This window comes from Furipterus horrens, unplaced genomic scaffold (assembly GCF_987537825.1).
Source record: "Furipterus horrens unplaced genomic scaffold, mFurHor1.1.pri manual_scaffold_4, whole genome shotgun sequence".
NCBI classification, from domain to species: domain Eukaryota; kingdom Metazoa; phylum Chordata; class Mammalia; order Chiroptera; family Furipteridae; genus Furipterus; species Furipterus horrens.
Window position 1 is genome coordinate 148,167,398 of NW_028327174.1, and position 19,971 is coordinate 148,187,368.

Genomic DNA, 19,971 nt, shown 5'->3' on the forward strand with positions numbered 1-19,971 from the left:
CCGATGTCTTCCACCCTAGAAGAAGGAGTTGAGGAAAACACTCCCGCTGACACTGCAGGAAGGCAGAAAGGCCTATATCCCCAATGAAAGGCCATAAATGTTCGGCATTGTGTCCACAGTGATGCAGAAAGTACACAGTGGAAGGGAGGGTCTGACAAACCTGTGTGCCAGCATCTCTTGATAGCCAGCTCCCAAATAAAACTTGTTTTTATATTGGTTGGAACCTAAATGAATAAGCAAGACAGAAGACACAACTGGAGAAAATGGAAATCTTTATTTTTAAACACTAGTACATTTTCAGGCTGTTTTAAAAAGGAAAAGTCATATTAATTCAGAACTATGCATCAAAGCATATTTATTTAAACTCTAATTTTACAAACACATAATGAAAGAAACATATTTTATAAATATCTACTCAGAATATGTATTATGAAAAAAAGTGTTTAAAAATAACAGCCCCAGATTTCCCTCTTTAAATATATAAAATTCCCATACAATTCATAAGAATTCTTTCTCAAGAGCCAAAAATTTCACAAAAGCCAGCAACTCAGTTCTCATCAGACACAATCAAAAGAAATAAGGATATAAAAAAATGTAAAAGTTCTGTACAAGGAAATACAGATAGCACACGGGTAAATCTCATTATCATACATGCCATTTGCATTTTTAAAATGTTTCATAAAAAATGCCATTTAAAACAAATAAGTGAGAATCCTTCCCTGACTGTGGAAAATATATAAATTATCACCCTCCCACTTGGGTGTTGAGGCTCCCACCTGCCGGCCGGGGAGGGAAGTTTCCCTGTGTTTCCTGACTAGGGGCCTGAGCCACACGTGGTGACCCACCTGCTCTGGCAGTGGCTTTTTTGGTGGGTGATTCACTATTATTTACTTTCACTTAGAAAAATCCTTTGGGGTCATAAAAGACAATTGCTTGCAAGTGAAAGCAAGAGTAGGGGATGAGTTCAGGCTGTCGTATACAATTAATAATGTGTGTGTTTTGTGGTTTGCGTTACCACACTCTGGGAAGCCTGTTTTCCACTGTCAGAGCCACCCTGTCGCCTACCACAGGAACACACGGCACAGCCAGTGGCTGTCCCCTCGCCTTTCCTCTGGCCCAAGTTGCTCTGTCGCCTGCAGCAGAGCGTGCAGACTATTGTCTCTTCTGGCACTTCTTCTGGAAAGAGCTCTTCAAAAAAGTGCGGTACACGGGGTCATCCACATATTCGTTCTTAAACCTGGAACTCAGCACTCTTTGTCTCTTTTTCTCCCCTTGAATTATGTCTGTTCCATAAAATGTATCTTCAAATCGCATATCAGAGGCTGTGGACTAAAATTTGCCAGCATTACATTGCAGAAGGGCATGGCATTCGACGGTGACAAGAATGTACAAAGAGCTGGTCCAGGCAGCAGGGGGTGAGGTGCCAGGGACAGGTCACCAGTCCAGGGTGGAAGGGCCCCACACAGGTGACTCTAGAACCCCCCTACCTGCTCCAGTCTCCTGCCTCCATCTAGACCCTCTTTCTTCAAGATCTCCAACACCCAGGAGCTTTCCCCAGCACGAGGAGGATTGTGGTCTTCTCGTGCAACCCTCCCCCACTTGCCATCTCCCTGCTGGCCCCTGCCCAACCAGGTTTTTGAGAAATTTGTCAACAGTCATCTCTAATTCACACCTATTCCTTCTTACTCTGAGCCTCGGTCCTCACAACCTCCCTGAGACTGTCCTTGCTCAAGTCCTAGATCCTATGACACTTTCCTATCCTCAATTTATTTGCCTCTTCAGTCACCTTACTATTGTGCAAAGCTCTCTCCTCTGTCATAACGTCCTCCTCCCGCATCTCTTCCTCCTCCTCTGGCAACCCACTGCGATGCCTCAGGGTTCCCCTTTCTTAACTATCTGCTCACCTCTGATGCCCCTGGGATTTTGCATGTGGCCTTCTCTCCACATATGTACCTGGGGTCTTCACACCCACTATTCAAGGCTTTAATTTCTTCATCTACTCCCGTGAGGCTGACATCTGTGACTCTAGCCCAGTCCAGACTTTCTCCTGCACTCAGGCCTGCATATCCAATGGCCCACTGGGCATCTCAGAGTGCTTATCCTAGAGGCACTTCAAATCAACCTGTCCTAAATTGAACTCAAATTCTTCCTTCTCCATCGCTGTCCTGCCTATATTTCACAAATGGCACAATTATCCACATCCATCTAGCTACACTGATCAGAAATCTAAAAGTCACTATAAACCACCCCATCCCCAGCCTGTCTAGGAACCCCCTCCTACATGAAGCCCTCCATCCTATATTCTTTAACCCTGCTGACCTCATGGTGCAGGCTCTCACACTTCTTCTAAAGCAGTGGTTCTCAACCTTCCTAATGCCACGACCCTTTAATACAGTTCCTCATGTTGTGGTGACCCCCAACCATAACTAAAGCACAGTGATTAATCACAAAAACAATATGCAATTATATATGTGTTTTCTGATGGTCTTAGGTGACCCCTGTGAAAGGGTCATTCGACCCTCAAAGGGGTCACGACCCACAGGTTGAGAACCGCTGTTCTAAAGCATTGCAACAAACGGTACTCACCCTAGCCATTTTCTATAGAACCAGTAGATGACCATTCTCTATAAACTTTCTGACTAAATGACACTCATGCCTATAATATTTCAGCAGCCTTACTGCCTTCAACATAGCATCCCCACTCCCCAGGCGGGACCTGTGTAAGCTGGCGTAGCCCGACCCTACACACCAGTCACTGGCTCTCTCGTGCATTTCTGTTTTTAGATGCACTGTCTCCTTTGCACAGCAGATACTCCAACTTCTCTGCCACAGGCAAATTTGAGGGCCTTTCTTTGGGGTTTCTGTAACACTTTACATGTTAATGAAGTTGAATGAGGGCAATGGCAGGGATGAGGGACAGGTAACTTTTTCCCCATCAGGGGTTTCTTAAACATCCTTCAGGGTGAGGCTGTGAGGGACCGACTAACAAATTTTATACATTCTCAACACCAAGCAACATGCCCAGCACTCAGTCGCTACTTAGTAAGTGTCAGCTGGGGGAAGGAATGTGGGCTTTTTCTGTTATGCTCATGTAAAGTCTAATTATAAAGTACTATTTTTGCTTCCTAACTCCCTACTATTTTGTCTCCTAAAATGCATTCCCAACTGGCTTTCACTGAGTTGGACCACTGTGAATAACACCGAAGTGTAGTACATCTTACTGTGTCACTGAGGCTGCCTCTCTGGGTTGGTGACAGAGGCACACAGAGTCAGCATTTAGAGCGTGAAAACACAGCCAGTCATGAAGAAAAGGCACACCATGGAATAGCTGCAAAGAAGCTTGAAAACTAAAAAATGGACCCAAGTACAAAGCTGGGCATGTTCCCTGCCAGGTAGAGACGATTATCCAGGGTATCAGGCTGCCTCCAAGGGTCCCCCAGACATGGCCTTGTTTCACTAGAGAGGACTGCGGGTTGGTGGGCACCCTCTGCCACAAGAGAAAACATTTTTGTCCCATTTATTCTTGGCAAAGTACTTCCTCTGAGTAACCTTTCCCTTTTATAAATGCTAAAGTTATCAAAGGAGAAAATAAAACATCTATGAAAGTGTTGCCACTGTGTAAGAACACAATAATAAAACCAAATTACCAGTAGCTCTAGTTAATTATGCACTGTTGCTATGGTTATTCTGTGAGACAATAAAAAGTAATGGGGCTGTTTCTGAAGTTAGTGGCACAGAACCCAGCACAATCATTGAGGTGGACTGCTGACTCTTTTGAAAAATTTCTCTCCAAGTCAGCGTGTGTCTGGGTGAGCATAAGTCATTAAAACATGGGGCCTCCCAGCGAGGGCTGCTTCCTCACCGCTGCTTAAAACACACACAAGAGATTGCTCTAGCTATAAATATCTTCCATCAATGAGTTTTCCAATTAGTTTTGTTTTACCAACTGGAAAAAAAAAAAAGAGCAGTCATAGACAAACTAACCAAGGGCTACAGCCTTACACACCAACCTGAAGGAGAAGCCGCTTTGCTACAATAGGAGCACCTAAGACTTTGACTCAATAAAAGGAGAGGTGGCAAGCTGCATTTAGTGACTGTGAACCTAGGCTTCTGAAGGTATTTTCTACTAGGCTCAACTGTTTGACATAACAGGTTACTTTCATATTATATATGTGACATATTTTTCATTGCCTTTTCTTAATTAACATTTTTTTCTCTAGGGATTTAAAAAAGAAAAAGGTTGAATTTGGTGTAATTATTCAGAGAAATGGACCTTAGAAAACTCAGGAACTGAGTTCTAATAAAGCCACGTGAGAGGGCATCCTGATATTGGAGACAAATCTAATGTGGAACAAAGAGATTGTGTTCAGAGAAGAAAGCAGAAAAATTTCTTTTCATATGATTAAGCAGTAGTATGTGAAATCTACAAGGCCAGGCTTATAGGATGCTTAACCATACATGGATTAGAAAACCAAAGACCTGAGATTTCCAGAGGGCTACCTACTCCTTTCCTATCCTCAAAATCTCTAGGTGATTTAAAAAAAAAAAAAATGTTGTTGTTGTTTTTAAAATTTTTTTTTAAAAGGAGGAGAAGGGAGAGGAGGAGGAATCCATGGAATAGAGGAGCACAGAATGAGAGGCAGCCATCTGCAGCATCTTGAAATGAAAAAATTGTTTGCAAGAGATTTCAAGACCTAGAAAACTGACAAATTACTCAGTTTTTCAGGTTTGTTAAGATTCAGCTGATGTCTTTACAAGAAAAATATTTGATTTTCTCTTTCTCTGCAGTTTGTCCTCTAGCGGTTAACCTACTCTCAGGCCCGCGGCCTCCCGTGTGCCCTGTGGGTGGGTATCAGTATGGCTACTATCCCTCCTCTCTTGACGATTTCACTTTGAAGGACCTTGCTGTCAAGAATGCAGGGAGGAAAGTCAGTTCACATGTGATGCAACTGCCTAGTTTGAGGATCCCACATGGTAGAAAAGGAGCTAAATATACAACTGAACATTTAAGATAACCCATGGTTTTTCCAAATCAATCTACAGTAATCTATCATTGCAGAGAAGTATATTATAAGCATGCACAATCTTGTTAGTAGAAGCAACTAACTAAAACTAAGGGTGTCATTTACTCAGAAAAGACTTTTCATTTTAGTCAGAAACATCCCATCCATTCAAATATCCCTGTTCAGTATTTACCATTTTGCAGATGCAGTAGAATGAAATTCTAAATGAGTAAAACTGACTTCACTTCAGGGTCCACTAAATATTTTATGATACAATAATGAAAAATAACTTTTTGAATTACATTTTCTAATGACTGCAGTTTTGATTATTTTTCGATGTTTATTTGTCTTTTAATGGTATGTGCTGGGCATTTTCTTTTTTACTGAACTGCTTTAGTATTATTATTCACACAATCAGAATCTGGGCTCTCTTTATTCCTCTTGTTTTAAAAGCGAGAGCTTAGTTTAATTATGAACTGACACAATTATTAATGAACTTCTGACAAGTTACTCGGTTTTTTAGGTCTTTGCTAGACCTAAAACAGAAGAAAGGCAGAGAAGTTAACTTTACCATTAGTTAATCAATATATTATAAGGCTATAGGAAAGTAGGCATTCACTTATGCTGAGTCCCCTTTAATCTACTATTGAAAACTTTCTTTTAATGTTGCTTCTACTAACAAGACTATAATGCCTTGAAGGTACCTGTGTATACTTGCAGTATCTTGCACAGATAGAGTACATCCTCAATAACAACTTTGTATGACAATAAATGTTAACACAAAGGAACATCATTAGAAAAAAGAAAGAACCTACACTGGTTTTCCTGATTCGGGTCAAATTTGAGTTTGCATTCAATAGGCTTTAATAAGGGAAAAGTTGTATTGACTTTCTCAAAATCAGCCCAGAGGCCTAAGCATGTTTCCTGCTAGGAGAGGACTAGGGAGTCACAGGGCGGACTCCTCAGTGACATGTTCCAGTACTTACGAAACGAGCTTTCACTCTCTTGGGCAACTCTTCATCTAAAGTGTAGATTTCTTCTCTCTTCATTGCTATCTGGGATCCATCTTCAAATTCAACCTAATGAAAAATAAAACATCATGATATATATTAAAAAACAAACAAGCACTGACCACTTTTTTCAGTGTTTCAATTAACGGCATATAAAAAAAAGGAAAAACGGGTGAAGCAGAATAAACAAGGGAACCAGCCAACAGACAATGAAGGAAGAAAAGGCCTTCCCCTTATCAAACTAAGAACAAAATATTTTCAAACAAGTTAAAATTCTTGAAAATGACTGTCTTAGAATGTGATATGAACACTTTATCTCCCAAAGCAAAAACAAAAAAAAGCAGCTGATGCTCACGTAATTTCTCAGAACCTGAGATTGTGGCCAATTTAAGACAGGCTGGGCCTATCAGTATCAGTTGTTTCTTTAAGAGGCTCTGACAATATAGGAGGGAGGGCTGTTTCTCTATGAGAAAGAAATGATGATATAATAATCCTCCCAGATAAAATAATCTCTCAGGTTCTTACAGGGCTTCAATGTGCAGCACTCACATTTGTCAAATTCAACCAAACCCACGTTTTCACTCTCATGACAATTAAACTGTGTAAAAATATCACCTAAAATTAAGATGTTTAAAAACTTTTTCCAAGCTAATCAAATGGAGGCAATAATTTCATAATCATTTTTTTCAGAGAAAAGGGTGTAAGTGACACTGGTTAACAGAAACCTAGGGCATCTGGGGGAAATCCATCATATGTCTCATAAGAAGGACTTGTTCTTGGTTCAAGTTTAATCTCAACTGAACTCTTTTAGGAGAAAACAACAAAAGGGATACAAACAGGGTAGAATACCTAACATGTTCTAACTCTGAACCACTCAAGATGTCTTTGAAATCCCTAATTTGTCTGTCTGAATGTTTTAAGAAATAAAAGCATGCACTTCTAGTTAAAAGGTAAGTTAAACCATGGAGCTGAGCTATATTAATAAAAATGCTGGAGTTAAAAAATATTATAGTAAAATATACAATTACATTTATTATCCATGCCCTGCCCACATCTGATGAGACGGAGCTAGTAGGGTGGAGTCAGTCTCAGGCACAGGAGACCTGTCCCTGTCACTCTCAGAAGGCTGAGGAAGGCGCGCTGTTCCTCCTGGCCTTGTTTTAGCAGAAAGGTTTCTTTAACACTTAATTAGGTCAAGGTGTCATCTCATTTATACAATTTGATAGCATAGCTAGAACCACCTGTGCCTGTCTTTCTTCGTTTTAGATCCTTTGAAAAATCTACGAGAGAAAAAGGCAATTATAAAATAGAAAGGGGAGTATGCTACAGTGACCAGCTGTCTTGGTTTGCCCAGGACTGAGGGGTCCTACGGACGCAGGACGTCAGGGCTAAAATCGGGGACTGACCTTCCAATCAGGGAGGGTTGTCGACTGTTGACTGTAGTTGGGGCAGAGCTGAGAGCAAATTTCACCCTTCCCTTTACCAGATGTGTGCCCTTAAACAAATTAGTAAATTCAATGATCCTTTTTGCCCTCACTTGTAAAATAAGAGTAAAAGAACACCTACCTTAAAGGCCCCAAAATGCATAGATTTAGGGTTTTTATCACTGTGCAATAGGTATTTAAATTACGTCTATTTTTATAAATGTCTTTGCCTATTCAATGGTGAGGCTTAATAATTAGTCACAAAACACAAAATGATCTCAAAAGGCCACTGGTTCAATGAGGAATTTTAAACTACTTGTACTTGAGAGACAATTTTAATATTAGTCTTAACTTTTCCATTACATCTATAAATATGCTCAGTTCTATGTTGACAGCCCATCATAAATTCAGCTGAAGCTAACACACTGATTACTAATTAGCCTGAATTTCAACATGTTCTTGTACTTTTCATGTAGCAAATAGCTTTGCTACATGTGAGATGCTTCACTTCTGCGTTTATTGTTTAATTAAATGTAATTACTTTGAATGATGTAACAATGCTTCTTTTCTAGGAGTTTCTAGTATTAACAGCCTATCTTGTGATTTTTATCTAATTTTGGACATTCTGATGCAAAGAAACTCCAATAGCTACCCTATTATAAATGACCTGAACTGCAACTTACATTGCCACAGCCCTGCCCCCACCCTGCCCACACACAAAATAGGTGTTAAATGTCCTCCCCTTCCCGCTTCCTTTGGGTTTTTCTAGACCTGAAAAAATGTTCTCCTCTAAATTTTCCAAACTTATTTGAACACTTTTAATCCGTTCCTGATGCAGTGTCTTATAATGTACCTTTCCATTTAAGTCCTTGCCCCTTATTGGTCTTTGAACAACTTTTCTGCTGAAACTGGCAATCTTATTCTCAAGCAGTTTTTAACTTAACAGGCCAGAATCTTCTTGCTTTTTTTCCTTTTACTTCAGTCTTCCTGTTTACTACTTAGCCTGAGGATGTTGATTTCTGCCAATGTGTTACTGAAAATACTACAGTGTATTGGTTTTAATAAATCTGCCCTTCTTTAAAGTCTTTCTAAAGGATATAAATGGACATGTGCTCTCCTTGTTTTCTTGTAAAAGCTTAACGCATTCTCATTTTTGATAGGGATAAAATTCATTTTTTAAATTGTATATTCTTTGATAAAATGCAGAGTTCCCTCGTGAACAGAATAGCCAACTGACAGCTGTACTTTTTATTAAACAGCACTTCTTAAGCTTGGGTGTATAGCTGCATTGGTTTAGGTTTGCGGAGATGCCCAGTGGGGGTCGTGTCTCTCAGGCAAAAGCCACAAATTTGTTGACTGCTGGCTGATGTGCAGCCATCACTGTCTTGGCTTATGGTGAAATAAATAAATTAGTCTCTCCTATTTGATGAAAACAGAGGAAAGCAGCCTTGCATCCAATTGCTTATCTTTTTAGCCTAACAATGTTCCTTACCATTCACCGAATGTTATTACGGGTTTCCAGCATCAAACATGGTAATAAAACTCCAGTACCTGGGTCTTCAGACATCAAATCTTCGCCTCCTTTATAAATTAAGAGGTACCCCATATTGACATGACTATTGATCAACAGCATGCTGGAAATACCATCTACCTTCTGGCTTCTCCTGTCTATCTCAGCAAGCACCAAACACCGGGCAGCACTCACCTGGTACATGTGGGCCACATTCAACCCAAGATATTTTGCCCCGTAGAGTTTGCCATCAGGCCACTTGACTTGGATGACTTCTCCTTCGGCAGGAGGGCCCAGCTTCACACAGTCTCGGCTCTATGGAATAAACAGAGACAGGCTTTTCAAGACAAGTGTCTAAGTGACTACAGTTCGAACTTAGCAACTGATGAACTCCTGGCAATTAAAAGGAGTTATTGCCTCTGTGTTTCATGGATTATGATCTTGCGTAGGTATTCAGAGTAAGCGATATGAGCCAAAGGAGTACTCAAAGATTCAGCCTACATCATAAAGTTGCAAAAGAACCACCATAATCCAAGCAGGAAGAAACGGCAGCATTTACATTTGCTTGTTGACAAAGAATTGTTCAGAGGGTGAATAAAATATACATAAAAATTCTTTAGCTGAGGAATAGACCAGCTAATGATTTATAACACATGACATTTATGTAGCATTGTGCAGTTAACAAAATGCTTTAACATACATTTTATTTGAGCCCTCATAATCACTCCATGAAGTAGGCAGAGGTTATCAATTATCCCCCATTTTACTGACAAGCAACCTGAGCCTCTGAGGAAGCTCCTGTAAGTAAGTTGTGATAACCACTGGAGGAGTGAAGCTGAAGAGAATAAGAGCAGAGGACACCCAGGTCCAAGTGGGGTGAGGGAAGAAGCAGAGTGAGACAGCAGCTGGTAGTCCTTGAGGAAGTAGCAAAGAAAAGGAACACGGGAAGTGACTGTAGCATGGCAGCCGAGGCCGGGCCATTGTGTCCTGTGTGGCAGGCCTCCTCTGAAGAGCCCTGGACTTCTCTCAGCTGGCATTCTTCTGCTGGCCTCTCCCATTAAGTGACTAGCCCACTTTTTCCCACAGGTAATCATGGTGTCCATCATAACCAGTCTTCTCACTTCAGGTATTCCACTCAACACTCCTCCTCCTACAGAAGTAATTCAGAGCAAATTTCCCAGTAGTTCATCCTGGTAACTGCCTTTTTTTTTTTTTTGTAGTGGGGGGGGACAGGGACATATGCAAGTAAAACAATAAACCACTCTCATTGACATAGTTGCAAGCTCTTAAATGTATGTGTTCAGTATGGCACAATAAAATTTTAATACGAAGGAATTAAATACTTGACTACTTTGGTAGGTTTTTTTGCATGTTTAACAATTCATGTTTTACTAATCCTGGTGTTTTACTGATGAGGCAAGTCTACCTGATTGAAATGCACACTTAACCAATCAAGCTATAAATGTAGTCAGGACATGGTTCTGTTGTTTAATGACAGGCACATACAGAAAATATTTAGTTGTTTATGATTAGAAATCCACCATGTACTACTTTTTATTATTAATAGAAATCTTGCATCATAATGGAGTGGCCATGTTATTGTTGGGGTTGGAGTAAACCCGAAAAGCTCAGCTATTCATTTTTCTCTCTATAGGTTATGCTTCCATTTAGAGCTATGGACAAAGAAAAAAAAAACTGTGTGCTCAGTGGCTCTGTAGAATGGACATGCTATATCTAACAGTCCAATGAAAATAAGTTTATTCGTGGCCTTCATAATATTTGACTTTGGGCATGCAGAATTGAAAGGGCAGGCTGTAGAAATGTAGTATTCTATCTATGCCCCTGGGGTTATAACCTCACTTTCTGTTCCTCTTCCTAATATGTATGTGGTACGAAGAACATTAAAAGGTTTAGCTTCTAAATATTATACATACTGTCCAGTCTCCGAGGTTAGAGAGTAACATTAGCTCTGGGATAACTCTGAGCTGAAACCTAGATATTCTGGTGACACTTTGGGACAAGAGTATGTTTCTTCCCTCTCCTATAGTTTCCTCCCATGTGGAGGAAGCTCCATTAGGGTAATGCTCACAGACTTTTTTTTATTCCCTCATTCATTCACTGTACTAAGAGAATAAGGAGTGACATAATTTCATTTTTGAGTTCTGAAAGAGACTGTATTTTCTAAAGGGCACACAGGGGCTCTGCGGAATATTTTCAGGAGAAGCACAGTGACACTTGTCAGACACCTAGCTTACTACTCCTATTAACTTGTTTAGACTTAATTTATTGAACAGATGGAACTATCTGATACTTCTTTTGGCCTAGGAGCACAGTAAAAAAATGTGCTGAGATAGCCAGGGGCTGTGAACCAAGACACATCAGTAACTCTGCCTTAACCCCTCACTTTCTCTTTCTCTTTGGAACTACTCTTGGGCAGAGAACTCATTCTGTTCTGCTGCTTCCCTAGAAAGGAGCTGTGGTGTCCCCAGGAGGCCTGTCTCATTCTCAGGTCAAATATTAGGAAACCTGTTTGCCTGCAGATATAAGCCACATTCTACAATATCTGCTTTACTTGTAAAAAAGGAGATTTTTTAAATCTCCAAATCCTGACTTCTTTGTCTCTCTATATTGCTTTTCCTTAAGGAGGATAATTCTATTTATTGGGCCCCTCTTCAATCCCAATAGATAAGTCAAGGCCTCAGGGAATTATGCAGGCTGCACTTTCAGTTTCCTTGTCCACGAAAACCACCATCAAGCAGCAGAGTCAGGTTCTTAGTTTTACAGATTTAACCTTCAAAAGAGGTTTTCTAACCTTTAAAGTAACCCTCCCAAACAAATCCTGACCTGCAATTTTAGGTACCATGTCACCACGATGTGACAATGGCCAAGAAACGTGGCCTAAGCAAAGTATAAAGTTTACTTGAGGTATTTATAAGTATGGCTTATTAATGAATTAAATTTATACAACATTAACAAGTAAAAAAGCAATTCTTTTTATTAAAAGGTGTCTGAAAAATAAATGCCTGAGATACAGCTTGATATCTTTCTTACTATTTGTCAGTCAACGTTTAAATCACAACAAACCCTAATTGGGCACTGTAAGGGCCTCGTCTCAAAGAAGTCCTGACTCAGCCACAATCTAGCTTTGCTCTGTTTCAGCCCCAAAGCTCTAGATCAATTCACATTCTTCCATGTCAAAATCTAGGGAAGATACCTCAGTTTGCTTTCCCAACCTTGTTAGTTTTACAGCTTCTTTTTTCTTTATTCATAGTGGAAAAATTAAGAAATCTAACCAACAACACATAACATAAAATTGTTCTGTGACTTTCCAACCCCTGCACCAGCAGGAGGAACTATTCTTTGTCACCCTTTGCCAGGTCTTCTATCTGAAAGTGCATATATTTGATGTGCATATAACTTGACTTACTATTATTCAGTACTTAAATCCCAGCTACTTTCCAAACAGATTTAAGGCACTCAGAGTAAAACACAAAAGAGTTATTTCTGTAACAGCTAGTTTCCTCCATAGAGAAATGGTTTCAGTTCATTAGCTGTATCAAATTTTGAATTTGCCAAAAACTTTCTATGACTACATGGAGTATAAAGCATTTAAATGGAAATGGAGCCAGGAACATATGGGCTGATGAGAAGTTGAAAGCTTTTCTCTGTAAGTATATTTTATTGATTATGCTATTACAGTTGTCCCAATTTTTTCCCTTTGGCCCCCTCCACCCACTACCCTAGCCCCTCCAGCAATCTCCCCACCCCTTAGATCATGTCCTTGGCTTCACCCTTTCCTATATTGTTCATAACATTTCCCCATCTATTTTGTTTCAACCAATTATGCTTCTTAATCCCTACACCATTTCCACACTTCTCCCCTTTCCCCCTGTCAGGTCATAATCCTCCAAAATGATCCCCATTCCTACAATTGTGTTCCTGATCTGGTCATTTGTTTACTTTGTTTTTATTTTTCAGATTCAGTTGTTGACAGTTGTGAGTTTGCTGTCATTTTAATGTTCATAGTTTTGATCTTCTTTTTCTTAAATAAGTCCCTTTCACATTTCATATAATAAGGACTAGGTGATGATGAACTTCTTTAACTACACCTTGATTGGGAAGCACTTTATTTGCCCTTCCATTCTAAATGATATCTTTGCTGGATAGAGCAATCTTGGTCCTTGCTTTTCATCAGTTTGAATACTTCTTGCCAGTCTCTTCTTGTCTGCAAAGTTTCTTTTGAAAAATCACCTGATAGTCTTATAGGAACTCCTTTGTAGGTAACTCTCTGCTTTTCTCTTCCTGCTTTTAAGATTTTCTCTTTACTTTAACCTTTGGAATTTTAATTATTATGTGTCTTGGGTGTGGTCTTCTTTCGGTCCAACTAGTGTGGCACTCTGTGCTTCCTGGACTTGTATGTCTATTTCACCAAATTAGTGATGTTTTCTTTCATTATTTTTTCAAATAAGTTTTCAATTTCTTGCTCTTTCTCTTCTCCTTTTGGCATCCCTATGATTTGGATGTTAGTACACTCAAAGTTGTCCCAGAGGTCCCTAATCCTTTCCTCATTTTATTCAATTCCTGTTTCTTCTTCCTGTTCTGGGTGAATGTTCATTTCTTGTTTTTATTCCAAACCATTGATTTGAACCCTGGCTTCCTTCCCATCACTGTTGGTTCCCTGTAGGTTTTTCTTTATTTCACTTTGTATAACCTTCACTTCTTTCTTTATTTTGTGGCTGTGCTCAATCATTTATCTGAGCATCCTGATCACCAGTGTTTTGAACTTCGCATCTGATAGGTTGGCTATCTCTATTTTGTTTAGTTCTTTTTCTGGGGTTCTATTCTGTTCTTTCATTTGGGCCATATTTCTTTGCCTCAATTTGGCAGCCTCCCTGTGTTTGACTCTGTGTATTGGGTAGAGCTGTTTTGACTCCACATATTGCTAGTGTGGCCTAATATAATAGGTGTCCTGTAGGGTCCAGTGGCATAGCCTCCCTTATCACCCAAGCAGGGTATTCAAAATGCACCCTTCATGTGGGCTGAATATACCCTCCTCTTGTAGTTGAGACTTAGCTGCTGTTGGCAGATCAATGGAAGGCATTTACCCGGGCCAGTCAGCTACAAGGACTGGATGTGCCACTGACCACCAACCTCCTCCCTCTGTGGAGGATCAACTGTGCAGGGGCGGGGTGGTGTTGCTCAAGATGGTCTGTAGCTGTTCACTGGGCGTGCTGGCCTTGGGATTTCCCAGGTGGTGCAAGCCAAGGTCATCCCCCACCTGTGTTTTGCCTGGGGCACCCTGCTTGAGCTAGAAATCAATCTGAGATGGCTGCTATTTGTTCTGGGCTTGGAGGTACCTAGGGAAAGCCAAGCTGTGAATCTAGGCTGGCTGTTGGTAGTACCAAGCCTGGAGCTCACTGAGGCCAGCTGTTGCATGTTTGATAGGATTTAGGATGTTGTGAAGCATGAGCCAAGACCAGACATTCATATGGAAAAGCAGCTTGGGTGGGCCTGTAAGCTGGGTGGGGCAGAGTTTCTGGGGATCTCCAAGGCGGGTCAAAGAGCATTGACCAAGTTGACAGAATCTCTAATATGGCATCAGCTTGCTAGCTCTGTTGGGGGAGGGCTAAAAAAGAGACAATGGCCTCTGCTGGCTTTGATGTCAGACACTTCAGTTCCTCCCTGTATACCACTGGTGCCTTTCAAGCTGCCACCCCAGTGCTGGAGCTCAGAGGGAATGAGTCTGAGGAGGTGAGTCTATTTGTGGGTTCTTCAAGATGAACTGCTTGGGGCTCCAGAAGCTTCTTGCACAGACTCAATCCCTGCTGGTTTTTGCAGCCAGAAGTTACGCGAACTTATCTACCTGGTGGTAAGTGGTCACAGTCAGCCCTTGCTGGTACTCCTCACTCCTGAAATAGTACTCCCAAATTTTTACCCACCCCACATTGGTGAGAAACCAGCCTGTTCCACATCTGTGTCCATTCCAGCCATCTTGATAAATGTGGTTTCTTTAATTCTGTAGTTGTCAGACTTCCACTCAACTCGATTTCTGATGGTTCTGGCTGATGGTTGCTCTATATTTTAGCTGTAATTTTGATATAGTTGTGCAAAAAGGTGAGCCATGTCTGCCTACACTGACATCTTGTTTGAATCCCTCATCAGTTATTCTTTCCTCACCAGCTGTGAGAGGGGGAGATGTTCACAAGCACCATTCACACATACCTTCCCACCTGGAACTCCAGAAGCTGAAAGGTTGATATTTATGTATCCTTGATCCCTCCACAGCAAAAGCCGCTGGGTATCCTCAAAACTTTCAGAATCACTAATCTAACATTTATTTACTGACCACCTACTTGTATGAGACACTAAAGGAATCAACAATGTCTAGCTCCCCAATCTATGGATAGCCAGAGGGCATCTTGTCCATACTTGGAGGCCTGCCACACTGAGATCCACAACTCTATGGGATGAGGCCCTCGTGGGTCCTTTAAAGGGCTGAAATCTATGTACAGATGTCAGGTTTGGCCCCCGTAATCACTTAAACTAGAAAAGAACTTGTACTTTGGAGGGGGAAGATGGCGGCGGAGTAGGAGCAGCGTTCTCAGCTCACTCCTGTTAAGGAGAGACTCCAGGAACAAATGCTGAAAGGAGTGACTGAGTGAGTGTGGATCTCCGATAGCGTGAACAGGGAGGAGAGCGTGGGAGCAGCGTGGAGGGGGTTGGAGGGGTTTACCACGCACTGCAGGCTGAGTCATTCTGGGTCTGGGTGCATCTACAGTACCAAGCCAGAGAGCTCACTAGCCGAGAGCTGCTTGGAGGCTCCCCCTGCTAGGGGCACACCGATAAGTGAATTCTTGTAGGGAGTTAGGGAGAGGATTTGGCTGAAAAAGCCAGAGGAGTGAGAGAACAGTGAACAACCAGGACTGGGAGAAACTGTGTGATCTGAGTCTAGAGGGAAACCTCAGCTGCAACCTCCGGCCGAAAGCTCAGCAACCCAGGCGCACCCAGCACTTGCGCTAGGGCCCTACAGAACAAAGGGACAGTTTTGGGGCAAGGAGACCGGCCGCACAGAAAAGCTGCTGCGGAACTCCAGACCGGGGGAGAGCTCCTGAGCAAGAGAGCAGTGCATGCCCCCCACGCTTTGAGCAATCGAGCTAGAATCCCACAGAACAAAAGGCGGGTTTGGGGCTAGGAGAGAAATAGGGCACACAGGATGTGTAAGTAGGGAAGAGAGTGGAGGCGGAGGTTCTGGAGGGGAGACGGTTTTAGGGCAGGGAGAAGGGGCCGCAGGGAAAGGCTGCTGCGGAGCTCCAGACTGGTGGAGAACTCCTGGGTAGGAGAGTGCTGCGCTGACCAACCGCACTAGAATCCCACAGAACAAAGGGACTGTGCTGTGGCGGGAAGGAAGAAAGAGCGCGCAGGCCGATAGACAGGGAAGCCAGCGGAAGCTGTAGCTCGGAATAGAGACAGTTTTGGGGCAAGGAGAAGAGCGCACACGGGAAAGCCGCTGCAGAGCTCCAGACCAGGGGAGAGGCCCTGGGCAGGAAAGTGCCACTTGGCCCAGCACTTTGACCAACTGTGCCAGAGTCCTTCAGAACAAAGGGATGGTCTTGAGACAGGTAGAGAGGTAGGGTGCGCAGGCATATAGACAGGGAAGAGAGCAGAAGCTGTAGCCTGGGAATAGAGACAGGACTGGAGGCAGGGCGGGGATTGCTGGCAGGCACAGGCTGGACCAACAGTGGGAAGGAGTAGCTGGACCAGCCTGAGGAGGGCTGAGGGCGCCACAGGAGGGGACTACTAAACGCAGCTCACAGCAGAGCGGCGGTAGGCCCACAAAAAAAAGACTAGCAATCCCAGAATCAAGCAGGACCTTCCCACAGCCAGCCAACCAACCAGAAAAGATTTGAAACCCAAGGAATTTTGAATAGGGGCGGACTCAGGAAGGAATGAAGGAAAAACAAAAAACAAACCAAAAATACCCAGAGACTGTGCCTAAAAGTAGAATTGAGTTAAAATCCTCTCATTCTTTTATTTCTCACTCTCTAACTGCCCCTCCCGTCCTTTCTTATTCTCTCTCCTTTTCTCCCCCCCCTCTTCCCTTCCCTTCTCTCCCCTTAGCATGTCTCCCCTTCATCCTCTTCTTTGTTAATTTTTAAATTTTAAGTTCTCTCCCTTTCCTTCCTATTCCCTTCTTCTAATCCCCTTCCCTCCCCCTTATCCTCATCCTCCCTCCGTTTCCTCTCTCTCTCTCCTTTCTCTGTGCTAAGCACTTTCAATTTTATTAAATTCCTTTATTTTGTCCTCCTTCAGTCTACATTCGTTTTTCTTTCCTCCCTTGCCCTTATTTTCCTTCTCTCCCTATAAATATTCTCTCTCTCTTTCTTTCTCTCTCCCTATCCCACTTTATACTCTAATCTTTTAATATTTAAATTTTAATTCTAATCTATTCCCCTCCTCCTTCGCCCTCCCCTTCTTAACCCTTCTCTCTTTCCACCCCATCCCCTCACTTCTTTCTCTCCCTCTTGTATTTCTCTTCTTCATCCTATCTTTTGTCAACTCTTCAATTTCAATCTTTCCCTCCCTAATATCTCCTCTTCCTCTTGATTTCCTTCCCTCCCCCGTGTTCTTTCCCTCCCCCATCCTCTCGCTATCCCATCTCTTATTCCTCTCTCTATATATTCTCTCTTTCTCTCTACACCTTGCTATTTTATATCATGTTTTAATCTAATTTTTTTTATAATATATAATTTTTTAAAATTTTTATCCGGCCCCCCCTCTTCTCCCTCCCCTTCTTCTTTCGTTCTCTCTCCTACCCTTCTCTTCTCTACTTTCTCTCTCTCTTTCCTCTCTCCCTTCCTGTCTTGCTATTTTCTACTCTGTATTTTTATTCTTGAAAAATTCTTTCTCAATCTGTTTCCTACCTTCTAACCTCCTCAGCCCTCTGCTTCAATTTCTGGCTATCTGTCTGCCTGGATGTCTATTGAGTCTATCCTCCCTTCCACACTAAACCTATAGCATATACCAATTATATAATCCTAACACTATACACTTCCTCTTTCTCACTACACACTGTAACCCTCTCCTCCATTTCAAACATACAATGTAAATGTTAATTGCTGTCTTACATAACCTTGATCCCAATTGTTAATATTATTACCCTATCAACTTCCCGCTCAAAAATCACCCTTCCTTCATTTAAAACAACTCCTATCTGTTTCTCCTACGAAATAAGAGTCCCAATATTTCCACAAGTATATTAATACGGGCTCATTTGCAACCTATAGTGAGATTGTAGTTGGGGGAGATATTGGAGGGTGTGGGTTTCTTGCCTGGGTTGTGTGATTATGTTTTAGCAGCACTTCCACAAAAGATCTTAAGGCAAGGTGGGCAGAGTGACTCTCAATCAACTAACCAGAGAAAAAGACCCACCAAAGAGTAGCTGAAATACAACCAGACAGATTAAAGAAATATCTTTATTATCTTCATAAATTCAAGTGGGGATTTTTGATCCTTCCTCTGTGATACTGCAGGCTTTCATACATAAATCTTTATTATCGTCGGCAGCCGTCCGTCTCAAGAGACGATGGTGTAGCTTGTTAAGAGTCTATCTGCACCGCCGAGAATGGCTGTGCAGTCCGACTTGGGAGTGACACGGTATCTGTCTCCTCCCGTGTTGAATCGACATCTTGTGATGATGCTGAAGCTACAGAGCCTGGCTGTATTGACTCCGTCTTTCCCTTGAACCCTTCAGCTGCGAAGAGAGGGGGGTCTGCTGCATGGGCAACAGCAGACCCTCCATATCACCCTGCCCAGGCTCTGTAGCTTCAGCGTCATCACAAGATGTCGATTAAAGAAATAACATCAAGGACAACACAGACGGAGATCCAAGATGGCGGAGGAGTAAGTAGAAACTACACTAACCTCCTCACAGGACAAGCCAGTGCTGACTCAGCCTCAATACAGCAGACAGACCATTCCCCACCAAGTGGCTTCAGACTAAGGGGAAATAAAAGTCTTGCCTACAGGAATTAAGCTGCCACATCCACGGTTCTTAAGCCTGACTGCTAATCTCAGATTGAGCAGAGTAACAACTAAAGAAGACAGACAAAGGCAGTAGATCCCTGGAAGTATCCAATAGGCTGCCTAGGGATAATCTGGTACATGATCTGACGCTACCAGAGGCAGATCCAGGAAGAGCAGATCATTCTAAGAAGCACCAACAAACAATAGAAATCACAAAAATGGGGAGACAGAGAAACAACCCCCCATCAAAAGGAAAGGTAGAATCCCCAGAGACAGTGCTAAATGAAATAGAGGGTAGCAAAATATCAGATATGAAATTCAAAACATGGATTATGGAGAAGCTGAATGAGCTCAGCAGAAACTACAAAGAACTCCAGGGAAACTACAAGGAACTCCAGAAAAACTACAAGGAACTTACAGAGAAATCACATAAGCATGAAAAAGGACACAGAAGCTATCAATAAGAGCCAGGAGGAAATGAAGAATACGATCTCTGAATTGAAGAACACAGTAGAAGGAATTAAAAGCAGGCTAGAGGAAGCAGAAGATCAGATCACCAAGCTGGAGGACAACGTACACAAAAACTCCCAGACAGTGCAACAGAATGAAAAAAGACTGAACAAGACTGAAGAGGTTCTAAGACAGCTGCAGGACAACATGAAACGTAATAATATCCATATCATAGGAATTCCAGAAGGAGAAGAAGAAGAGCAAGGGATAGAAAACCTCTTTGAAAAACTAATGACAGAAAACTTCCCTAACATGAGGAGAGAAAGAGTCACGCAAGTCCAGGAAGCACAGAGGGTCCCAATGAAGATGAACTACAACAGGCCCACTTCAAGACACATCATAATTAAAATGGCAACATTCAAAGACAAAGAGAGAATCCTAAAAGCAGCAAGAGAGAAACAACTAATAACATACAAGGGAGCTCCAATAAGGCTATCATCATATTTCTCAGCAGAAACACTACAAGCCAGAAGGAAATGGCAAAAAATATT

The 19,971-nt window shown here is 42.0% G+C and overlaps 1 protein-coding gene across 1 annotated transcript in view; it reads right to left on the reverse strand.

Annotated features, from left to right (window-relative positions):
- Positions 1 to 290: 290 nt before the first annotated feature.
- The window catches only part of KDM4C (lysine demethylase 4C), a 439,327-nt gene continuing 419,646 nt past the window's right edge, over positions 291 to 19,971 (reverse strand). Inside the window, exons 20-22 of the mRNA XM_090274104.1 lie at positions 9,143 to 9,262; positions 5,990 to 6,082; positions 291 to 1,329 (exon numbers count right to left, since the gene is read on the reverse strand). Of these exons, the coding sequence (XP_090130230.1) occupies positions 1,153 to 1,329; positions 5,990 to 6,082; positions 9,143 to 9,262 (390 nt within the window). The 3' untranslated portion in view covers positions 291 to 1,152. The remainder of the gene's footprint in view (positions 1,330 to 5,989; positions 6,083 to 9,142; positions 9,263 to 19,971) is intronic.